The sequence below is a fragment of the Macrobrachium rosenbergii genome, chromosome 2 (assembly GCF_040412425.1).
Source record: "Macrobrachium rosenbergii isolate ZJJX-2024 chromosome 2, ASM4041242v1, whole genome shotgun sequence".
NCBI lineage: Eukaryota > Metazoa > Arthropoda > Malacostraca > Decapoda > Palaemonidae > Macrobrachium > Macrobrachium rosenbergii.
This window is the reverse complement of record NC_089742.1, coordinates 81,552,301-81,571,222: the sequence shown is the minus strand read 5'-3', so window position 1 is coordinate 81,571,222 and position 18,922 is coordinate 81,552,301. Positions and strand designations below refer to the sequence as shown.

The window sequence follows — 18,922 nt, the reverse complement described above, 5'->3', positions numbered from 1 at the left end:
ATAAGCACTAACCTTTTATCAATGGAAAGCGACTGCTTCTCGAGTTCAAGAGCTTCCTTTTCACCATTACTCATCTTATTCTTATCATGGTTAGCTGCATCTTCATTTTCTTGCAAACTATTTTTATGAGGAATATTGCTTTGCTTGAACAGTGCACAGAGCTGGTGGTGCATGGCCTGGCTGTACTGCCGCTCCAAAGTATAGAGAGTTGCCAGTGCTTGGTGTGCTTCTGCTTCTTGCAACTGCAAAAGTATGTACATTAACATGACTGACATACCACAACTACTTCTAAATAGAATTCAGAAAAGTTTTGGGAATCAATTGAATATTAAAAGTACAGTGACCACTGAGAATACTCTAGCCTAGTTCAGCATAAAATAATATTCACAATTAGGAAAATAAAAACACTGAGAATATTCGAGCCTAGATCAGCATAAAATTATATTTGCAATTAGTAAAATAAAAAAATAATTATGCATACACAAGTTGGTTATAAGACTCAGTTTAGATTAAGTGGCTGCACAGGATTCTTTCAATTGGACATTATAACAGTCAAATGAATGGTACTTACCATACTAGCTATGTTTTTTGTGTTATAACTATTGTGGAAAAAACTGAGTGCTGTGTGGAGGGTGCGGTCTCCGAACAAGCCATCATCTACGTCATCAGCTGAAGACCCATCCTTGGAAGACGTGCTGCTGTCCATCGTCTCTAATCTGATTTGACTAAGCCACCAATGTGCCCCAGCTGCTGACTATAGCACCATAAAGTATAACACAAATTATTAAAGATATCCTTCACAAACTACATAAAATTTAAATTTTACCAAAATGAATAAAATGAAAGAATAAAAAATTTTGTTATACAGATACATACCTATCAGTTTTACATATAACTCAATGTCTGGTAGAAGGCAGACAATTAACATGGAATACCATATTTATAAAATTCCCACACTACTAGTTACCAATGAATGAGACTGCTCTTTTAGACAAGTGTCTCATCTAGTAATCAAATGTTTTAATTTGCAAACTCTGCATCTGGACAAGAAGTGTGCTGAGAGACATGACTGGGAGGTGGGTACCCCTGGCAACTTAAGAGCTGTTGTACTGTATATACTGCTTATACTAGAAAAATTCTTTTACTCAAAACTATTACTTTAACATAGCCTATTGTGTGTGTTGTGAAATCCCAGAAACCTCATGCAACTTTACAGGAAAAAGAAAGATCAGCTGCCTCTGCTAGGCTATTGCATGCTAACAACGGTCTCTCAGGTTCCCAGTGATTAACTGATTTATATTTTGTCTGTCTGCTGACTGGTCAACAGCTTCCAACGATTCCTAGACTTTGGATCCGTTAAGATCATAGAGCCATTTACATATTTCATCTTTATTTCACCCATTATATTCTAATTATATTTTTCTGGTGCTTGGTGGTGGTAATAATAAAATTTTTAGTGAAACTTCAGGCCAGGTTTGTGAATAGCATTGGAAAGGCTGTCCCAATGGGTTGAATGTGGTTTCAGTAAGTTTTGTAAATAACATTTTTCAAATGTTTTTACAGTATGTTGTTTACAACCATATTAATCATAAGTAGTCTATTATGTGCAAATGCTTCCCAGCCAGACCCACTCATTATATTTTGAAAGAAGAAAGGCCGCACTCACAAGCCCAGTTCACATTCCACAAGCCTGGAAAGTGAGTCATTCCTCTATGCTAAACTCCTAGTCGAAATAGTGGCAGAGTAAAGTAGATCAAGGTACAATAAGTACTATCCCTTTCCTATTCACAGCTGGTAGTGGAGTAATTCTGAAAGCTTCTGTAAAGTACTGAATTTGCAATGAAAAACAAAGCCAACATTACTGTACTGTATACACCTGCTAGGAATGAGGCAAAAAGGCAGGTATTCCTGGAAGAACACTGTTTCATATGTTCCATAGTCATGTGTGATGAGGACTGACCTGGATCCCTGCCAATTGGTAAAACATGATTTATCACAACAATTGGTTCCAACAAATAAAATTCATGAAATTTATGCATAATTTCACATACGTAGAATCTTGTTCAGGTGTTTTGACAATGCCAACTGCTTACTCTAAGGATGGTATCGAGCTCCAGCTTACACTTAAAATCCAATTACAATAAAAATGCTTGAACCTGATGATCCTTGATCATGATTTGTGAGATGTCCTCTTGTGAAACATCTGAATAAGCCCCATGAAATAATCTGCAAACGCCAATATAAAACTGAATTCTTCGAAGCAGGAAGAATCTTGTGACGTGTGTAGGTACAGACAAAGCGAAGATTCCAAAGATTTAACTCTTAGTTTGCTGGAGGTACATCATGATAGCCCTCACAGGAGCAGTTATGGGTATTGGAATGGTTCTCAGTAAACATCACTAAGTCATAGGTGTCACAGACAAGCCATGAGACAACAGGCTGCAGAGTTGAAGCTGAAGGTAACGAGTCCATACTGAATCAATTAATGGCAAGAACTAGTCCTGGAATACAGAAGCAACCTTTTTCTTGAATCATTTTTTACAGAACTTGAGTTTGATCTCTGAATCCACTCCAGCTTGGAATTGGTAGTTTTATTTCAGTCAACATACCTAGATACCAATGTATTCCATAAGTGGGAACAAAAATAAAGAAAACAACTATATCACACTAGGGTGATTAAAGTAAAATCAAAATTTATAACTGAAGTGATTAGATCATATGAAAGTTTAGTGTTAATTTGTTGCTCATGAGAATTAAATATTAAATTCACTTTACTTTGGTGATTACTCACAAGAGGAATTATATATATCGAGGTTTATTTCCTTTAGGAAGTACTCACTGAAAAAATCATCTTTCCATCTATCACAGTTCTGAAATTGTTATGAAATAAGCATTAATTTTTTATTTTTCCATTTTTTCAAAACATAATAAGAAATAAAAATTTACATATCAGAGATAGCTGCACAAAATTCTATGAAACTTTAAGAGCCCTTACACACGAGGACACTAGTGTCTGCCACCGGTGTCAAACACTAGTTGCCTCCCATATTATCAAATGGAGCCTTTCACACGAGGCAACAGCAGTGTCCCAAGCAGACAACTTCCGGGCAACAGATATTTCGGTGTCTCGCTCCCGCAACACGTGGCGGACACTGACGGTTGCCGCCACTCACTGCAAAGCATTGTTTTAAATGGAAGCTTTCACACGTAGCCACCAGTGTCCGCCACCGCTGCCCACTGGCCAGCTTCTCATGCTCAGTTTGACACCCACCATCATCCCATGATGGAAGGAGACGGCCTATCAAGGACAATTTCGAAGAAGGTGGAGGAGAAGCTGAACACGGAGGACCTCATTTGTGAAATAGAAAAACTACCAGCACTATGGGACCCATCTTGTGAGGGATATGCAAATAAGATAGAAAAGCAGAACTGCTGGAATGCAATAATGGTGAAACTCATTCCTGATTTTGAAGAGAAACCCCTCTCAGAAAAGAAAGAAATACGTAAGTCCTTTATGTTTATTTTTATTTTCTGTTTCATTACATGTTCACAAGGCAAGTAAAGAATCTACTGTGCTTACGTATACAAGTTTATTCATTATTACACACAAAAGTTACCCCATTCCTGTCACCAACCACACACACACACCACCACACCATGTCACCACCACCTATCCACACCACCACACCATGTCACCACCACCTACCCACACCACCACACCATGTCACCACTAGCAAAGCAACAAGTAGAAGCTCTTCGTTTCCCGCCATTCTTCCGACTGAGGTGTGTGAGTGGCTCACTAGTTGCCAGGCGGTGTCTTGAGCAAGGACACTAGTGTCCGACACCGGTGGCGGACACTAGTGTCCTCGTGTGTAAGGGCCCTAAGGGTTTATAGTATAAACACTGAAGTTAAATTTATCACTAGGAAAAATATTTTGGGCTGCAACTTTTTTCCATAAATTATGAAAACTATATCAGCTTCTTTTACTAAAATAACAAATTTTTAATGTAACTTGTATTTTTCCTAACATACAACCCTGAGGTCTTTAAATATGGAATTTAATTTCAGCGCAAGCTGGAACCAGCCGTTTAATTAAAAACAAAGTGGTTATTGGCAGCTGGCTACTGACAGTAGGGGAGGAAGCCCTGCCATCCGGTCAGTAAGCATTCACTTGACCTTTTGGCCCAGGTAGCAAAATGAGGGGTGGCTAGAAGTGGGCCATTTATGTAAAGACCTCAGGTTTGTATGTTGTAAAAAATACAAATTACTTTAAAAATTTGTAATTTGTTCCTACACATATACAAACCTTTGGTCTTTACATATGGGAGACTTACTTCTTGGCAGGAGGATTCTGAACAAATCTCTGAACTGACTGGTAGTTCTCCTCACCTGGAACCTCTCTTCCTGGTCATGTAAGAGCACAGGAAGGAGACCCATGCCTTTGACCTGTTGAATATGTGTGATGTTCAACTGCCAGACTTCTGGGCCTTTCGAATTAATGGGATGTAACATCACTGATTCGAAGAAAGGCTTGGATAAACCCATATTGTTGGAGACTATAAAGCTGAAGATAACCATAGGGTTTGTTCTTTATCATTCCCTCTCTCTCCTTGCTAGAGAGAGGGTAGGACTTGCATCTATTAATCCAAATTGAGCTAGATTATAGATAGGATAATCAGATGTCTAGAACACTCGCATGCTTGCCTGTCCAGCAAGTGACGGCTTGCTAACAATCACTCTACCCACTAGGAGAAGAAGGGTATAATAGAGAAAGGTACGAGGCCAGTCCCACAAATACCCTGTCTTTGGAAGCCGTGTACCTTAGGCAAGATGCCACATGTCCCTCAAGGGGAGCTGGGTGAACTACGTGACTGCTGAGTAGCCACCACAGAACCCAAGGAAACAAAAGAGTCCAGGGATCTATGGGCAATGTCCTGAAGGTAAAAAGGAGGTGAACGTGGCCTGTCGTGACCAAATTCCCATCCTTTGTACCTGTCCAATAGGTTCTTCCTGAATGAGAGGGGCAAACCAATGCCCCTGACCTTGCAAAACCTCAGCTAAAACGGACTATTGTCCACGATGTCAGCTGAGGAGTACACCAGTTTGATCATCACACGAAGTCAAAAGAAAGGGTGCTCTTGGCCGAGCTGGAACTAGCAAGTCTTCAGCACTCAGGCTTGAAGGTGCTTTCAGTGTAGTATGGCTGTTGGCTATTAATGTCCCAGTCCGGAGAGACTGAAGGTCTAACTTGGCCGTCTTCCAAGGTCGAACAATCCTTTGGAATGTTGAGGCGCCGAGACCAACTGTCCCTAACATTGACCCTAGCGACATAAATTGTCTGTCATTACATCGATCTTGCCTGGAATGTGTCTGACTGACCGCTGTGCTGAGTGTGCTACTGCCCACCTGTGCACTTGCACCATCAATCTGAGGAGATGAAAAGACACTAGCTCCTTTCTTGTTGACTATGGAACTCCCGTGGTAACATTACTTATCAACACCAAGGAGCACCTATCCTCAGATCCTGAGGTTTTTGTAGAGTTAAGAAGTTCCAGGATACTTTAGTGCAGGGCAGGTGACTGCAGTTCTGGTGGATGCCTTGAGGCATGAAGTATCTCCGGAGGGGAAGAATGTAACGACATTCCAATGGAGATACCTGTCATCTAACCATTGGGTTGACATTCCAAAGGAGATACCTGTCATCTAACCATTGGGCTAAGTCCTGTCTCTCTTCCTCTGAGAGAGGAAGGGAAGGAACGGGAAGTCCCTTGTTGAAGACCAGGACCCCTTCAATCTGCATTGAAGTGAATGAAACAGAAGCCACCCATGAAGAACCAGCCTCCCCAGTGATGACAGGTGACCAAGAACGGCTTGCAACTGCTGAGCTGGTTGCCCGTGCCGAGGCAAGGACAACCTTGCTGCTGTATCTGTTAGCCTCGCAGATACTTATTCTTGCTTGGGTGACAGTTAAGACTTCTCAAGTCCATGCAACTCTCAGGCTGCAACCAAATCCGAGAAGATGGTCATGTCCTAGAGACGCTGCTTATGAGAGCTCGTCAGGACCAGTCGATCGTTGATATACAGTACATCAAGAGACATGTTCTCAATGAACGTGCCCTGGTTGAAGCCAAGGTAAGAAGTCATGTGAATACTTAGGGAGAGGTAGGAAGCTCACAATACAGGGGAACAACTATGCAGGATGAAAGAGTAAATATGTAAACAGAGTACAACATGTAAGATTGCAGTATTTTTAAATAAGCAAAATATCTCAAAACAACAATTATATTAAAAGCTAAAAGAATTATGAAGAGGTAAATCGAACGGCAGGCAGCAGAAGAGACATGCCTGTCTCAGACTGTGGCCAAAAGGTAAAGTGGATGTGTACTGACTGGATGGCAGGGCTTCCTCCCCTACTGTCAGTAGCCAACTACCAATAACCACCTTGTTTTTAGGTAAATGGCCGGTTCCAGCTTGTGCCGAAAGTAGATCCCATATGTAAAGACCAAAGGTTTGTATACATGTAGGAACAAACAAAGATTACATAAATCAGAGGTGGAGTTTTATGGTTTTCTGGGCAGAGAATTTCAAATGTTAGTTAAATAATGACATGAAAATTTGAAGTATATCCCTTTGACCATAAGGTCAGAGATCTAACATGTAAATAATAAGGCCTTATGTTACTGGCATGACCCTTAAGCCTTACAGACAGGTAAGTGAGCATGTTATTTGGCCTCTCAGAGGCATATGTTATGTCACTCAAGTATGTATACAAGCTCTTATCCCTCTTCCTCTCGGGGCTTTGGATTCCTTATGAATATCTTTCCCTGAAGCTCTTTTGGTCACTTCAGAATCCTTTCACCTTGTTGGAGTGCTAACAATTATGTGGCATCCCAACTAAAATGAGATGAAACAAATGCAATGTTTTAAAATCAAAACTAATTTTTTCAACACATACTCATTGCGTCAACCTATGTGCCCACTTCCTGACCCCCAACTAAAATGAGATGAAACAAATGCAATGTTTTACAATCAAAACTAATTTTTTCAACACATACTCATTGCATCAACCTAAGTGCCCACTTTCTGACCCCTTAAATATCTTGCAACTGAATCGGACTACACAAAAAAATCCGATTCTGTTAACCTCTAGGGACAAGGACTATGTATGTACACACGCTCTAACCCACTGGAACCAGTTAATTTTTTGTTGTCTACAGTGGAATGATATTTGAAACAGGTTACATTGCTAAAATGGGGTTTGTATTGAAAAATTTATTCTTTTTTTAAATTTAATTTCATCGTTTTGTATGAATTCACATAATAACCTGTTTTCCTTATGCTGATTACATTCTTGGACTGGGATGAATTCACTATTCAAGCATTTAGGCTGCCATTTCATTCACTCAAAAATCTTCATTAAGCTGGTGGTGTACCCGTAACACGTCAAAACTATATCTATGACTATTTTCCACATAACTTTTATAACTGCTTATTATAATTTCTGTTAACTATGGCTATATCTTTATTTATGGGCAATACCACACAGTATAATACCCATAACAAAGTTAAGGCATATGGGCATAAGGAAGTAGTGATGATTCTCATTAGGTACTTCTAATGTGAAATATGGCAGAGGTTGACTGGCATCTCATAACCTTAGTGACTTCTGCAATTGATTGAGCTACTGATTTAGTGCACTTTTGAAAAATTGTAGTAGATCTAACTCTTTTGCAAACTATCTGTACTAATGGGGACTGACCTGTAAGCTCTCAAAACACTAATCCAACTAAAAGCAGATGGCATTGTTTGGTGATTTTCCTACAAGAAGCACTGACGGGGATGAATTTTCATGAACACCTGGTCTATATGAATTCATCATCTTTAGGTTTTGTTGAGCGTTCATAACATAAAATCATTCTCACTTATATCTCCCACTAATTAGTCAGACAAAAATCATTCTTATTGTTATCTCCCACTAGTTAGTCAGACAAAGATAATTTTTTTATTATCTCTCACTAGTTAGCTATAGATAATTCCCATTGTAATCTCCGCTAGTTGACCAGACAAAGATCATTCTCATTGTAATCTCCCACTCGTTAGACAAAAATAATTCTTATTGTTATCTCCGACTAGTTAGTCAGACACAGATAATTTTTATTGTTATCTCCGACTAGTTAGTCAGACAAGTGGTATCACAATATCATCTATCATGGATCTGTTTGTTTGTCATGTTAGGGACAAAGGATTATAACAATAACTATGGCTAGCCTTTCATATGGGTCACTGACACATGCACATACAGTTTGTTTAACCTCCTAAGATACAAAATTCCAGTAAGAAACATATCATAAGACTTCAAATCTTGCCGTGAGATTTACAAGGTTACCTCAGTCTGCAGAACTAGGATTAGATCCCACTTTGGAGGTGTGTCACTGGATGATGTTCTGCTCTCTCAGAATACATAACCTTTATGTTCTCTCTCAAAGTATGTAGCTTTTTTATAGGTTGAGTATGCACCATATTGGAAAGCTCCATTCTTTAACAATCAATCCCATTCTGTTTCCATGATGATGTAAAACCATCCACTAAAATGGGAACAGCCTCAATGACTTAAGTACCAGGACATACAAAATGAAGAATTTAACAGACTTTGGATGATATTTGTCAAAATGAGTGGCTACTAAGCGCTCAACTGTCGATTCATTTGTTCGCTGTTGATGCATATAAAACCTATTCATATGGAACAAGCCCACAGGGGCCACTGACTTAAAATTCAAGCTTCCAAAGAATATGGTATTCATTAGGAAGAAGTAAGAGGAGGTAAAAGGAAATACATAAAGAAGAGATCCAACCTATTAAAAAGAAAAAATAACTTAATAAACAGTTAAAACTGTACTAAAATGCAAGGAAAATAGTATTATGGTACGTAGTGGGGTAGTAATGCATTGCATCTTCGCTTTGACGTAATATACCCATTTAATTAATAAAAATAATTATGTTACTTAACAGGTCTAAATTACAGTTTTATAATTAAGTCTGAGATTACCTTTACATCTTGATTTCCTGACATGCTGAAATGATGTGGTGGAGGATTCGGATGGGGTGGAAGACCGCTGATTATTCTTGGACTCTCACAATTTGAATGAACACTATGGGGGACTTTTAATACCCTCTTTGTTGTTCGCAACATGAATACTCGCCCAGCTTGCCCTTTTTCTTCTTCTGCTGTGCTACTTCTCCCCAACTGAGGTAAAAATAGCAATATCTAATTTACAAACAAGAATTTTAGGCTCTCCTGCCACAATTTCTTAAACTTATAGTAATTAAACAGAGCTTCTCCTTGTGACTTTGCTTCAGCAGATTCTTTTACCACTTTAATCATAAAAAATTAACAATATAAAAAATTACCAATATAAAAAAAATAAAAGAACGAATACAGTATATCTAAGTAATTCTAAAAGTACCTGATAAAGATATGAAATCTAACAACAGAATATGGTACTAAACCAAGAAAAAATCTTTTATAGTTATGAAAAAACTTTTTGTCAACAACATCTAAATCTATCCAGAGGCTACATTTTCAGTTTGGTAATTCAAGTTTACTTATGACAGCACTTGCAACATCAAGGCAAAGCGGGACCCAAAAAGTAGAGAACCTAATACTGTATACTATATTGTATCAAATGAACCATCGAGGATTATGAAGTATCAAGTGTCACAATACAGTGCTATGATCCACAGTAAGAAGAGTATATTGTGAATAAGAAAGTGACAGAGGGATGTGATGTCCAGTGGCTGGAAAATAGACTAAGATCTCAAAGATAAAAATTTTTGGACATGTGATGAGAAGTGATTAGGAGCAATTAAGTCAGCTAGGTAGTAGACATGGAAGAGGTATGATGATAGCTATAATAATAACATATAATACATAAAAAGCAATCATGCATAACGCATTTGATAAACATGCAGTACAAGAAATGATACATCACCACTTACTCACCTGAGAGTAATAATTAGAACCCCAACCCCACAGTTGTCCCTGAGATTCAAGAGCAAGGGTAAAGTCAGCCCCACACGCAATATCAGTAATGTATGCTTCATCTAAAACACGACTTGGAGTCAATACTTCCCGACGATTTCCTGTCCCTGCAAAGCATAGATGTTATGAGAAAATAAAATTTTCAAGCATACTTTACTTCTGTAGTCTATTCCAGTCTCTTACATCCCAATAAAACTATCATGCATGTAATAATATGAAGACAAAGCATCATAGGGAAGGGAACAACAATAAGTCTTAACATTACACTACTTATTTGGTATAAAATTCATAAAAGAGTGGCAATGATGAACATGCTGCATGTAGAAGTTACTGTTTACCCTTTTCAATCTGGGCGGTACAAGGTTAGATGAGAGAATTTCCACCATTGATTTCATTTTTTGTTTATTTTAGTACTGTACACTGAATGTAAATTTGTACATATCAAGGATCACTTATTCTTAAGAACTTGATCAAGGATGAAGAATATAGGCATGAAGCTGAAGAGTTTTTCTGCAATGACATATGTAACTTTTTTACTGTCAAGTTCTTGTAGCCTGTTTAAATTAAGTGACCATAATATTCAAACCATTTCCTATGAGTGACTATAATATTCAAACCATTTCTTATGAGGCTATATACACAAATATGAAATAGCACTTTTAAGCTTAAAAATATACTAAAAGAGGATATAGCTTTATGAGATTCTATAAACTTTTGACGTCTGTAAATTACTTCACAGCTTCTGTACAGGTACTATCACCTTATCTCTACTGACAAATGCAAATGACTGCATCATAATAAAAGAGTCGATTAATATTTCCCTAATTTTCTGACCAGACACTTCACATAACTTGCAAAGCCTCTCTAACTTTTATTTTACTATTTGGCTATTATTCTCAGTAAGAACTAATCATTCTTGGCACAATGCTTCAAGAAAAGGTTCTCATCACATTGCCAGTTCTTTCACTACCTACAAAGCTTGTATGCATGAGGCCCAAAAACATGAATTTTCATAGAAATATGACTTAATCTTAACCAAACAGGGAATCCCTTATGCCTTACAGTTTTATTTAGCACTATTAATGTTTATTCCTCACAAAAATGCTTAAAGTAAGCAACTGACATAAAATTCTTATTTCCCACAGCTGTCCAAAAGGCATATTCTTTAATAAGAAAAACCTTTACATCAGTAAAGTGAGGTCTCCTTGCTAGATGGAGGTATCCATCTACCTGCTACATCTCTCACTTTGATGTTATAAGCAAAACCCAAAGTAGAACCTATATGAGTGAGTGTTTATTTCTGTTAGTCGAGATTCAGACATTGATATAAATTTCTGTATATATATATACTATATATATACACACATTTCTGAGCTCGGCCCCGTGTCACCCGGTGAAATTCCATTCTTACACGAATTTCTAGGTATAAATATTGCTAAATATACCAGAGAAAAAAGCTTACAGGAATGCTGGAGTTACTACCCCCAGACCGAGCACCTTCGATGAAGATGTCGGTATAACCAAGGGTGAGCGAAGGAATCACAACCACAGAGCCACACTCGATAGACATCCCCATGTCAATATCCCCAAGAAGAGTGAGGGACCGTACCAGCGCCCACGCTCCCCAGCCCGCCACGCGGCGACTCCAGCGCCATCTGAACTCATTCCATTTCTAGCACTTGATTTTTGCGCTTCGGTGTTTGGTTAGCCTGTATTTTTTTGGCTTATTTTGCATCTTTGCCATGTCGTCGAGCAGCTTTACCATGTCCAAGTTAAGTACCATCTTTTTTTGGGGTTGTCTTATAGTTTGTTGGCTGTCTTAGCCCGTAATTGTTATTATTCGTGGCTTTGTTATGACGCTACGGCGTCCCCCAGCCAGCCATGTTGTCCGCGAGGTTTACCCACTCGGCTTGTTCTGTTTGGGTTTTTCCTGGTCGGCTCATGCCTTTTGCTTCCCCATAGGTCTCATCCTGGTGGTTTTCTAAGTGGGATTGTTCGGTTTCATTTTAACGATAATGTTTTTGATCTGTTCCTTAAGGTTCCCGCATCGGGTTCCCGTTTGTTCCCGCTTAGTTTTCTCCCCGGGATGTTTCCTCTTGGACATTTTAGTTAATGATTATATTTATATTCATTATTTTATTGGCTGATGCTCGACATCATGCTACCTCTGCGTTGTCCTATTCCGTGGGGACGTCAGGCTCATCCTGTCGCTCCTTCGGTTAGGCTACACACCAAACACAGTATATTTTTATTTTTAATTTATTTTGTTTATTTCACACACACTTGGTGATTTATTTGGTTATTTTGTCACAGCCTAGTGTACGTTAGGCGTTTATTACCCCCTTGACCTCCTATTCTCCCTTCCCTTGAGTTAGTTAAGCGAGAGGATTGGGTCAGCAGGTTGAGGGATTTCTGTTGTCGTGCCTTCCTGTCCGTTGTTTGGGTGTGGAGTGAGTCCCCATTCTCCTCCCTCTTCTTTACGAAGGGGTTGAGCTTTTTCTGTGGGCATTTCTCCTCCACGAGCGTTATTCCTCCCTTACGTTCGGCTCTGGTGGGTCTTCGACTTGGAAATTCTCTCCCTGTTGTTCCCTTTTTCTCTCCTTTTCCTTCTCTTCCCCCCTTTTTTCATAGGCTACGTCTATGTTTTTAGGTGAGAATACAGAGGTCATGGTCCTTCTTTCCCCCTTTTCCCCTAGGTGTAGGCCATGATTTTAGGTACCATGCAGTTGAGCGGGTGAGTTTCTCCCCAGTCTCCTGTTCGCCTCTGCTCTGGCCTACTACCTTCCCTGTCCACTCCACCCCCCCTCCCCTACCCTGTTTTGGGTCCAGCTTCTCGTCATCTTCTCTTGCGGGTGATGTCGGTGTCCAACTCTCACCCCATGTAATGAATCTTTCTGGTTGAGGGATTCGCTCCCTCCCAGAGCTGGTTCCAGGTGACTTGTAGCTGGGCTCAATGTTTCGTTTAACCGCTCTCCTTCGATTGAGCAGGTTCTCGAACATCTCAGGGTTTTCTTCTCGACCTTGTTCTTTGTTCGCTCCGGCGTTTGAGATACTTTAGTTGGGTTGACTGGCGCTACATCTGCCCCGGTGGATCGTGGTGTTTGGCAGCCTCACCCTTCTTTGGTTCTCTACGATAAGGTCCTGAGATCTCGGTGTGGGTGGTTCCGGACTCGGGGAACGAGATTTATATTGTCTTGTTAACCAATTATATTACCATCTTATTGTGTTTTGTTTCCCACATCCCGCCTGGGGACTAGTGTGTGTTTATTTATGACCCGGCAGTTTACCCCGCCGATAGATGTTTATTATTTTGAATTTCCCGGCGGTTCACCCCGCCGTTGAGCGGAAATTTATTTATTATTATTATTTATTATTATTATTTATGATGGTCATAGAGTCCGGTGATTTCACCCCTGGTTTCGCCATTCTGTTCCCGGCATTCCTCGCGGTGAAGGTCCCGTCGATTCGGCCCCCTCGTTCCGCCGGTTTACTCCAGCAGTCGGGGGGGTTTATACCCAGCTTACCTTAAATTAAGTTACTTTTTAGTAGGCCCATCTCTGACGAGGTTTTTTCATTCCGCCGGAGTACTCCGGCGGTTTACTGAAATACCCTTGCCTACTTAGATTAAGTTTCTTAGAAAGGTAAGCTCATTTACTGTTTTCACTTACAGACTGTTCGCTGTGAGGAGCCCGGGTGTTCCGCCACTCTTCAGCAACCCTATGGCCATGTGGTGTGTCGGACCCACGCTGGTTGTGCGGTCCGACTGGATGATCTGATCGTGTGGCACCCGGAGGGCTGCGAGGTGTGCTTTGCTCTTTGCGGGTGCACCCAGGACGAGTTGGTAAGCTATTTGCTTTCCACCCGCATGTTAATTCTGCCTTCCATATTGCAATGTTTCGTGATATTTTGTAATTTATTTAGGTATTTCTTAGCCTCCCTTTGACTCACCCCCTTTTTCAGGCTGACGAGTCCTCGAAAAAGAGGCTCTTGAGTCCCTCCGCGCTTGGGTGGCTGGGTTTGGGAGGAACGTTCCGTCGGGGAAGCCATACGTCCTCGACGAGAAGTGGAGAGACCTTCTCTACCCCGGAGCCCGGATCGCTGCGGCCGTACCAACTGAAGTGGCCGCCCCCATCATTGAGCAGATCCGGGTCGTGACCCAGCCACTTGTAGAAGAGACCCTCTCGGGGAGGTTTCAGAAGACGTCGCCGCTCTGGACCTGGACTTAGAGCCCATGAATACCGAGCAGGATCAGGTAGGTGGTGAGGTAAGTGAGGTAGTGGGGGCAGGCGCCCTTTTTGATTCCCCTTCTTCATCAACCTCTTCCTTTCAGGGCTTTTCCAAGTCTTCCATCTTGAGGACAGTGCTCCATCTACTGTCCCCAAGTTGAAGACTTCGTGGAAGGCGAAGGGCTTTAAGTCCTCGTCTTCCCGGAAGGCATCCCCTTTCCCCGTCGAAGGCAAAGGTCTCGCACCTTTGGCCTCCGGGAGTAAAGCTGGAACCTCGGGCAAAGGAGCGAGTAAGAGGGCGGCTAGACCCAGCCCTCCTTGCCAGCCTCCCTTTGACCCTGAGGCGTTCGCCGGGATGCTCTTAGCTAGGTTCTCGTCGGAGGTCGATTCCAAGCTTTCCAAAATTGCGGACAGGTTGCAAAGCCAGGAGAATCTGATTGCTGATATGGCTCGCTCGGGCGGTGCCGACCCAGTTATCAGATCCCTGATACTGCTTCCTCCCTCCTTTGACGTTGGAAACCCGTGGCGTTTTGCCTTACGTGCCATTCGCCATGAGGATACCCTGACAATCGAGGGTTTGGGCACAAGACGCCTGGAGGAGCTGGAGTTCTTCCCTCCTGACCTCTTGCCCCTATCCAGGCTTCGTTAGGCTGACGGAGGAAGCCTGGGTGCGTTCTGATAAGGTCCCAAAGGAGATGGTGATCTTCCCTAGGACCAGGCACAATCGGCTCTGCTTCGCACTCTCACTGAGTGGCAAGCAGATAATACAAGCTCACTCCGTTCAAGGGAACTATACTATGTTCTCCTTGGGTGACAAGTTACCCACTCCCTGCATGAATAAAGTTGCTTTGGCAACTGCTCAGGCCTGCTTCGAAGGCAAACCTTTGCCTCAGCTCAGGGAGACGGACTCCACATCCCTGGTGTTCCCGGGGGGTGAGGAGTTCTGGAGGGACGCCCCATCTACTTTCACGGTGGGTAAATTAGATGCCTTCTGTGCGTCCTCACAATTCAGTGAGCAGCTTCCCAAACTCCCAGAAGCTCTCCTGACGACGGAGTTCGAGGCAAGGACGAGACTGAGCCGGTCTCTAAATTCCTTGTGTCTGTCTGAGGCGGTGGCCGTCTCATGCGCAGACGAACAACTCTTCCAGGTTCTGGCTAAATCCCTGCTGGCAGGTTTTCAGTCAGACCTGTATGACTTCATGGTGGCTAAGTCGGAGTGCCGCAAATTCATTTTTGCGGATGCCACCATTCGCCATGAGCCTAATAAGCTCATGAAGAGCTCCATCTGGGGGACTAACCTCTTCCCAGAGGATGAAGTCTCGAAGGTCCTGGGCAAAGCTACTAGGGCTAATCAGAGTCTGCGAGCGAGATGGGGTATTTCCGCCTTCAAACGGAAAACTCCCGAAGCTGGTGGTTCCCAGGCTAAGTCGGGGAAACGCTTCAGGAGAAGGAGGCCTCATCCCCAGACAGTGGTTCAAGCTGTCCCAGTCTCGGCGGTGGCCCAACCCTCCACCTCCAAGGCTCAACCCCACCAATACGTGCTGGTTCAACCACCCCAACCTCTTGCTGCACCATCGTACGTCTCTTCTCCGGCGTACAACTCCTCCTATGGGGGCTGTGGGGTCTTTCACGGCCTTAATAGAAGTGCAAGGGGAGGCAGGGGTCGCGCCCCATACAGAGGTAGGACTGGATCCGCCTCTCGGGGAAGATCAGGCCGTGGTAGAGGAAGCAAGCCCTCTTCCTCCCACTGAGACCAATCAGGTAGGTGGTCGCCTCTACTGGTTCAAGGACCAGTGGACCTTCAGCCCTTGGGCACACAGCATTGTGTCCAAAGGTCTGGGTTGGAGCTGGATCAAGGATCCCCCTCCTTTGACCAGGTTTTACCAACCCCCCTCCAAACTCTACAGGACTTTGTAACAGAGCTTCTCAACAAGAGAGCAATAAAGAAAGTAAGGCACCTCAAATTTCAAGGCAGGTTGTTCACAGTCCCAAAGAAAGATTCCGGCCAACAAAGAGTGATTCTAGATCTATCACGTCTAAATCACTATATAAGATGCGACAAGTTTCGCATGCTTACGGTAGCTCAGGTACGGACTCTACTTCCGCGTGGAGCCGTCACCACCTCTATCGATCTTCCAGACGCTTACTATCACGTCCCGGTTGCGCCGAACTTCTCTCCCTTCCTGGGTTTCAAACTCGAAACAAGCCTACTCCTTCAGAGTCATGCCTTTCGGACTCAATGTAGCCCCCAGAATTTTTACGAAACTGGCGGAAACAGTCGTTCAGCAACTACGGTCCCGGGGAATCTCCCTGGCGGCTTACCTGGATGATTGGATAATCTGGGCTCCGACAGTTCTAGAGTGCCGGAAGGCTACGGCCATAGTGATCAAGTTTCTGGAGTCGTTAGGTTTTCAGCTGAACAGGGAGAAGTCCCGCCTGACTCTGGAATCCCGGTTTCAGTGGCTAGGCCTCCAATGGGACCTGACTTCGTACAGGTTGTCCCTCCCGCCACCCAAGCAGAAGGAGATTGCCGCTGCTACCAGGAAATTTCTGAGGGACAAAGCAGCATCCCGCCGGTCTCAAGAGAGGATTCTCGGCTCCCTTCAATTCGCCTCAGTGATGGACCTGCTTTTGAAAGTGAAACTAAAAGATATAAACAGAGTATGGCGGAGACGAGCCAATGTCAGGCTCAGAGACAGGATCTCTTCAATCCCGCAAATCTTGAAAACAAGACTCCAGCCATGGTCCACAGTCAGTGGCCTGTCGGGTCGGTTCCACTTCAATTTCCCCCCGGCGTTGGTAATCCACACAGACGCTTCATTAAGCGGTTGGGGAGGGTACTCACCAAAACAAAAAGTTCAAGGAACGTGGTCCACAATGTTCCAACAGTTTCATATAAACACCTTGGAAGCTATGGCAGTGTTTCTAACACTCAAGAAACTTCGCCCCGCCAGCCGGATTCACATCAGGCTTGTGCTGGACAGCGCCGTGGTGGTTCATTGCATCAACAGGGGCGGCTCCAAATCAGGCCGCGTAAACCAGGTGATGGTAGCTATCTTCTCCTTGGCGAACAAGCACGGCTGGCATCTGTCAGCCACCCACCTAGCGGGGTGCGGGCGTGGTGGCGGACTCCTGTCTCAGGACTACTCCGTTGGAGACGGAGTGGTCTCTGGACGGGGACTCCTTCAAGTGGATTCGCCGCCGGGTTCCGGGCCTCCAAGTGGATCTGTTCGCCACGGAAAGCAATCACAAGCTTCCCTGTTACGTGGCTCCCAACCTGGACCCCCAGGCTTTCACCACAGATGCGATGTCCATAGATTGGAATTGTTGGGAGAGGATATATCTGTTTCCTCCGATAAACATGTTGTTAAAAGTCCTACACAAACTCAGGTCATTCAACGGCCAATTAGCTCTAGTAGCTCCCTATTGGCCGAAGAGCAACTGGTTCCCTCTATTACAGGAACTCAAGTTGCGGTGTCATCAGATACCCAAACCCAGACTGACCCAAGTTGTACAAACAAAGACTGTGTCAGCTTCCTTAAGAATTCAGAATGCACTGGTTTTATGGACTTTATAAAGTTTGCTGCAAAGAAGGGAGCAAACATTGACCCCGTCAACACTCTGTTTTTAGAATCAGACAAGAGAGATTCTACTCTCAGACAATACGATTCAGCAGTCAAAAAATTGGCGTCCTTTTTAAGGCATCTGGAGCTCAAACTATGACAACCAACTTAGCAGTTACTTCCTTTTAGGTCATTATTTGAAAAGGCCTTGCCCCGGCCACTATTACTACAGCTAAATCAGCCTTAAAGAAGGTATTTTTGTACGGTTTTAATATTGACCTTACAGATTCATACTTCTCCTCCATCCCCAGAGCATGTGCCCGTTTGAGACCAGTAACTCGCCCTGCTTCCGTTACCTGGTTCCTCAACGATGTTTTGAAATTAGCCACTGACATTGATAATTCTCTATGCTCATACTTGGATCTGTTAAGAAAACCTTGTTTCTGATTAGCTTAGCTTCAGGTGCCAGAATTTCAGAGCTATCGGCCCTCACTAGAGGTGATGATCATGTTAATTTCCTTCCATCCGGAGAAGTCCTCCTTTCCCTGATCATACGTTCTTAGCTAAGAATGAAGACCCTCAGGACAGGTGGTCCCCCTGGAAGGTGGTGCCTCTTCCTCAGGACCAGTCATTATGTCCAGTATTTACCTTAAAGTCTTACCTACAAAGAACTCCACAGTTTAAGTCGGGTCCTCTTTTCATCAGGGAAAAAGGCGGTACTCTCTCTTTGAATGCTATAAGACAACAAATTCTGTATTTTATTAAACAAGCTAACCCGGTTCAGTTCCAAAGGTTCATGATATCCGAGCAGTAGCTACCTCCACTAATTATTTTTATAATATGGATTTTGCTGAACTTTCCAAATATACAGGATGGAAATCACCTCTAGTGTTTAAACGCCACTATTTAAAATCACTCAAGCTCTTAAATTTTCTACAGTGGCTGTGGGAAGTGTCATCTCCCCACCTTAATTATCCTTACCCCTTTCCTTTCCCCCCCGCCCGCCTGCCTCATTTATTTCACTGCCTGCCTTTCTGGATCGTTCATGCCTCGCTGCCTTGCTCCTCATACTCGATATTGGTTTATCTGATTA

The 18,922-nt window shown here is 42.8% G+C and overlaps 1 protein-coding gene across 2 annotated transcripts in view; it reads right to left on the bottom strand.

The window, feature by feature from the left end:
- The window catches only part of ca (claret), a 307,235-nt gene that overhangs the window by 78,174 nt on the left and 210,139 nt on the right, over positions 1–18,922 (bottom strand). For both annotated transcript variants that reach the window (XM_067121505.1, XM_067121496.1), the window contains exons 19-22: positions 10,002–10,147; positions 9,048–9,245; positions 572–754; positions 13–242 (exon numbers count right to left, since the gene is read on the bottom strand). In XM_067121505.1, the coding sequence (XP_066977606.1) occupies positions 13–242; positions 572–754; positions 9,048–9,245; positions 10,002–10,147 (757 nt within the window). The remainder of the gene's footprint in view (positions 1–12; positions 243–571; positions 755–9,047; positions 9,246–10,001; positions 10,148–18,922) is intronic.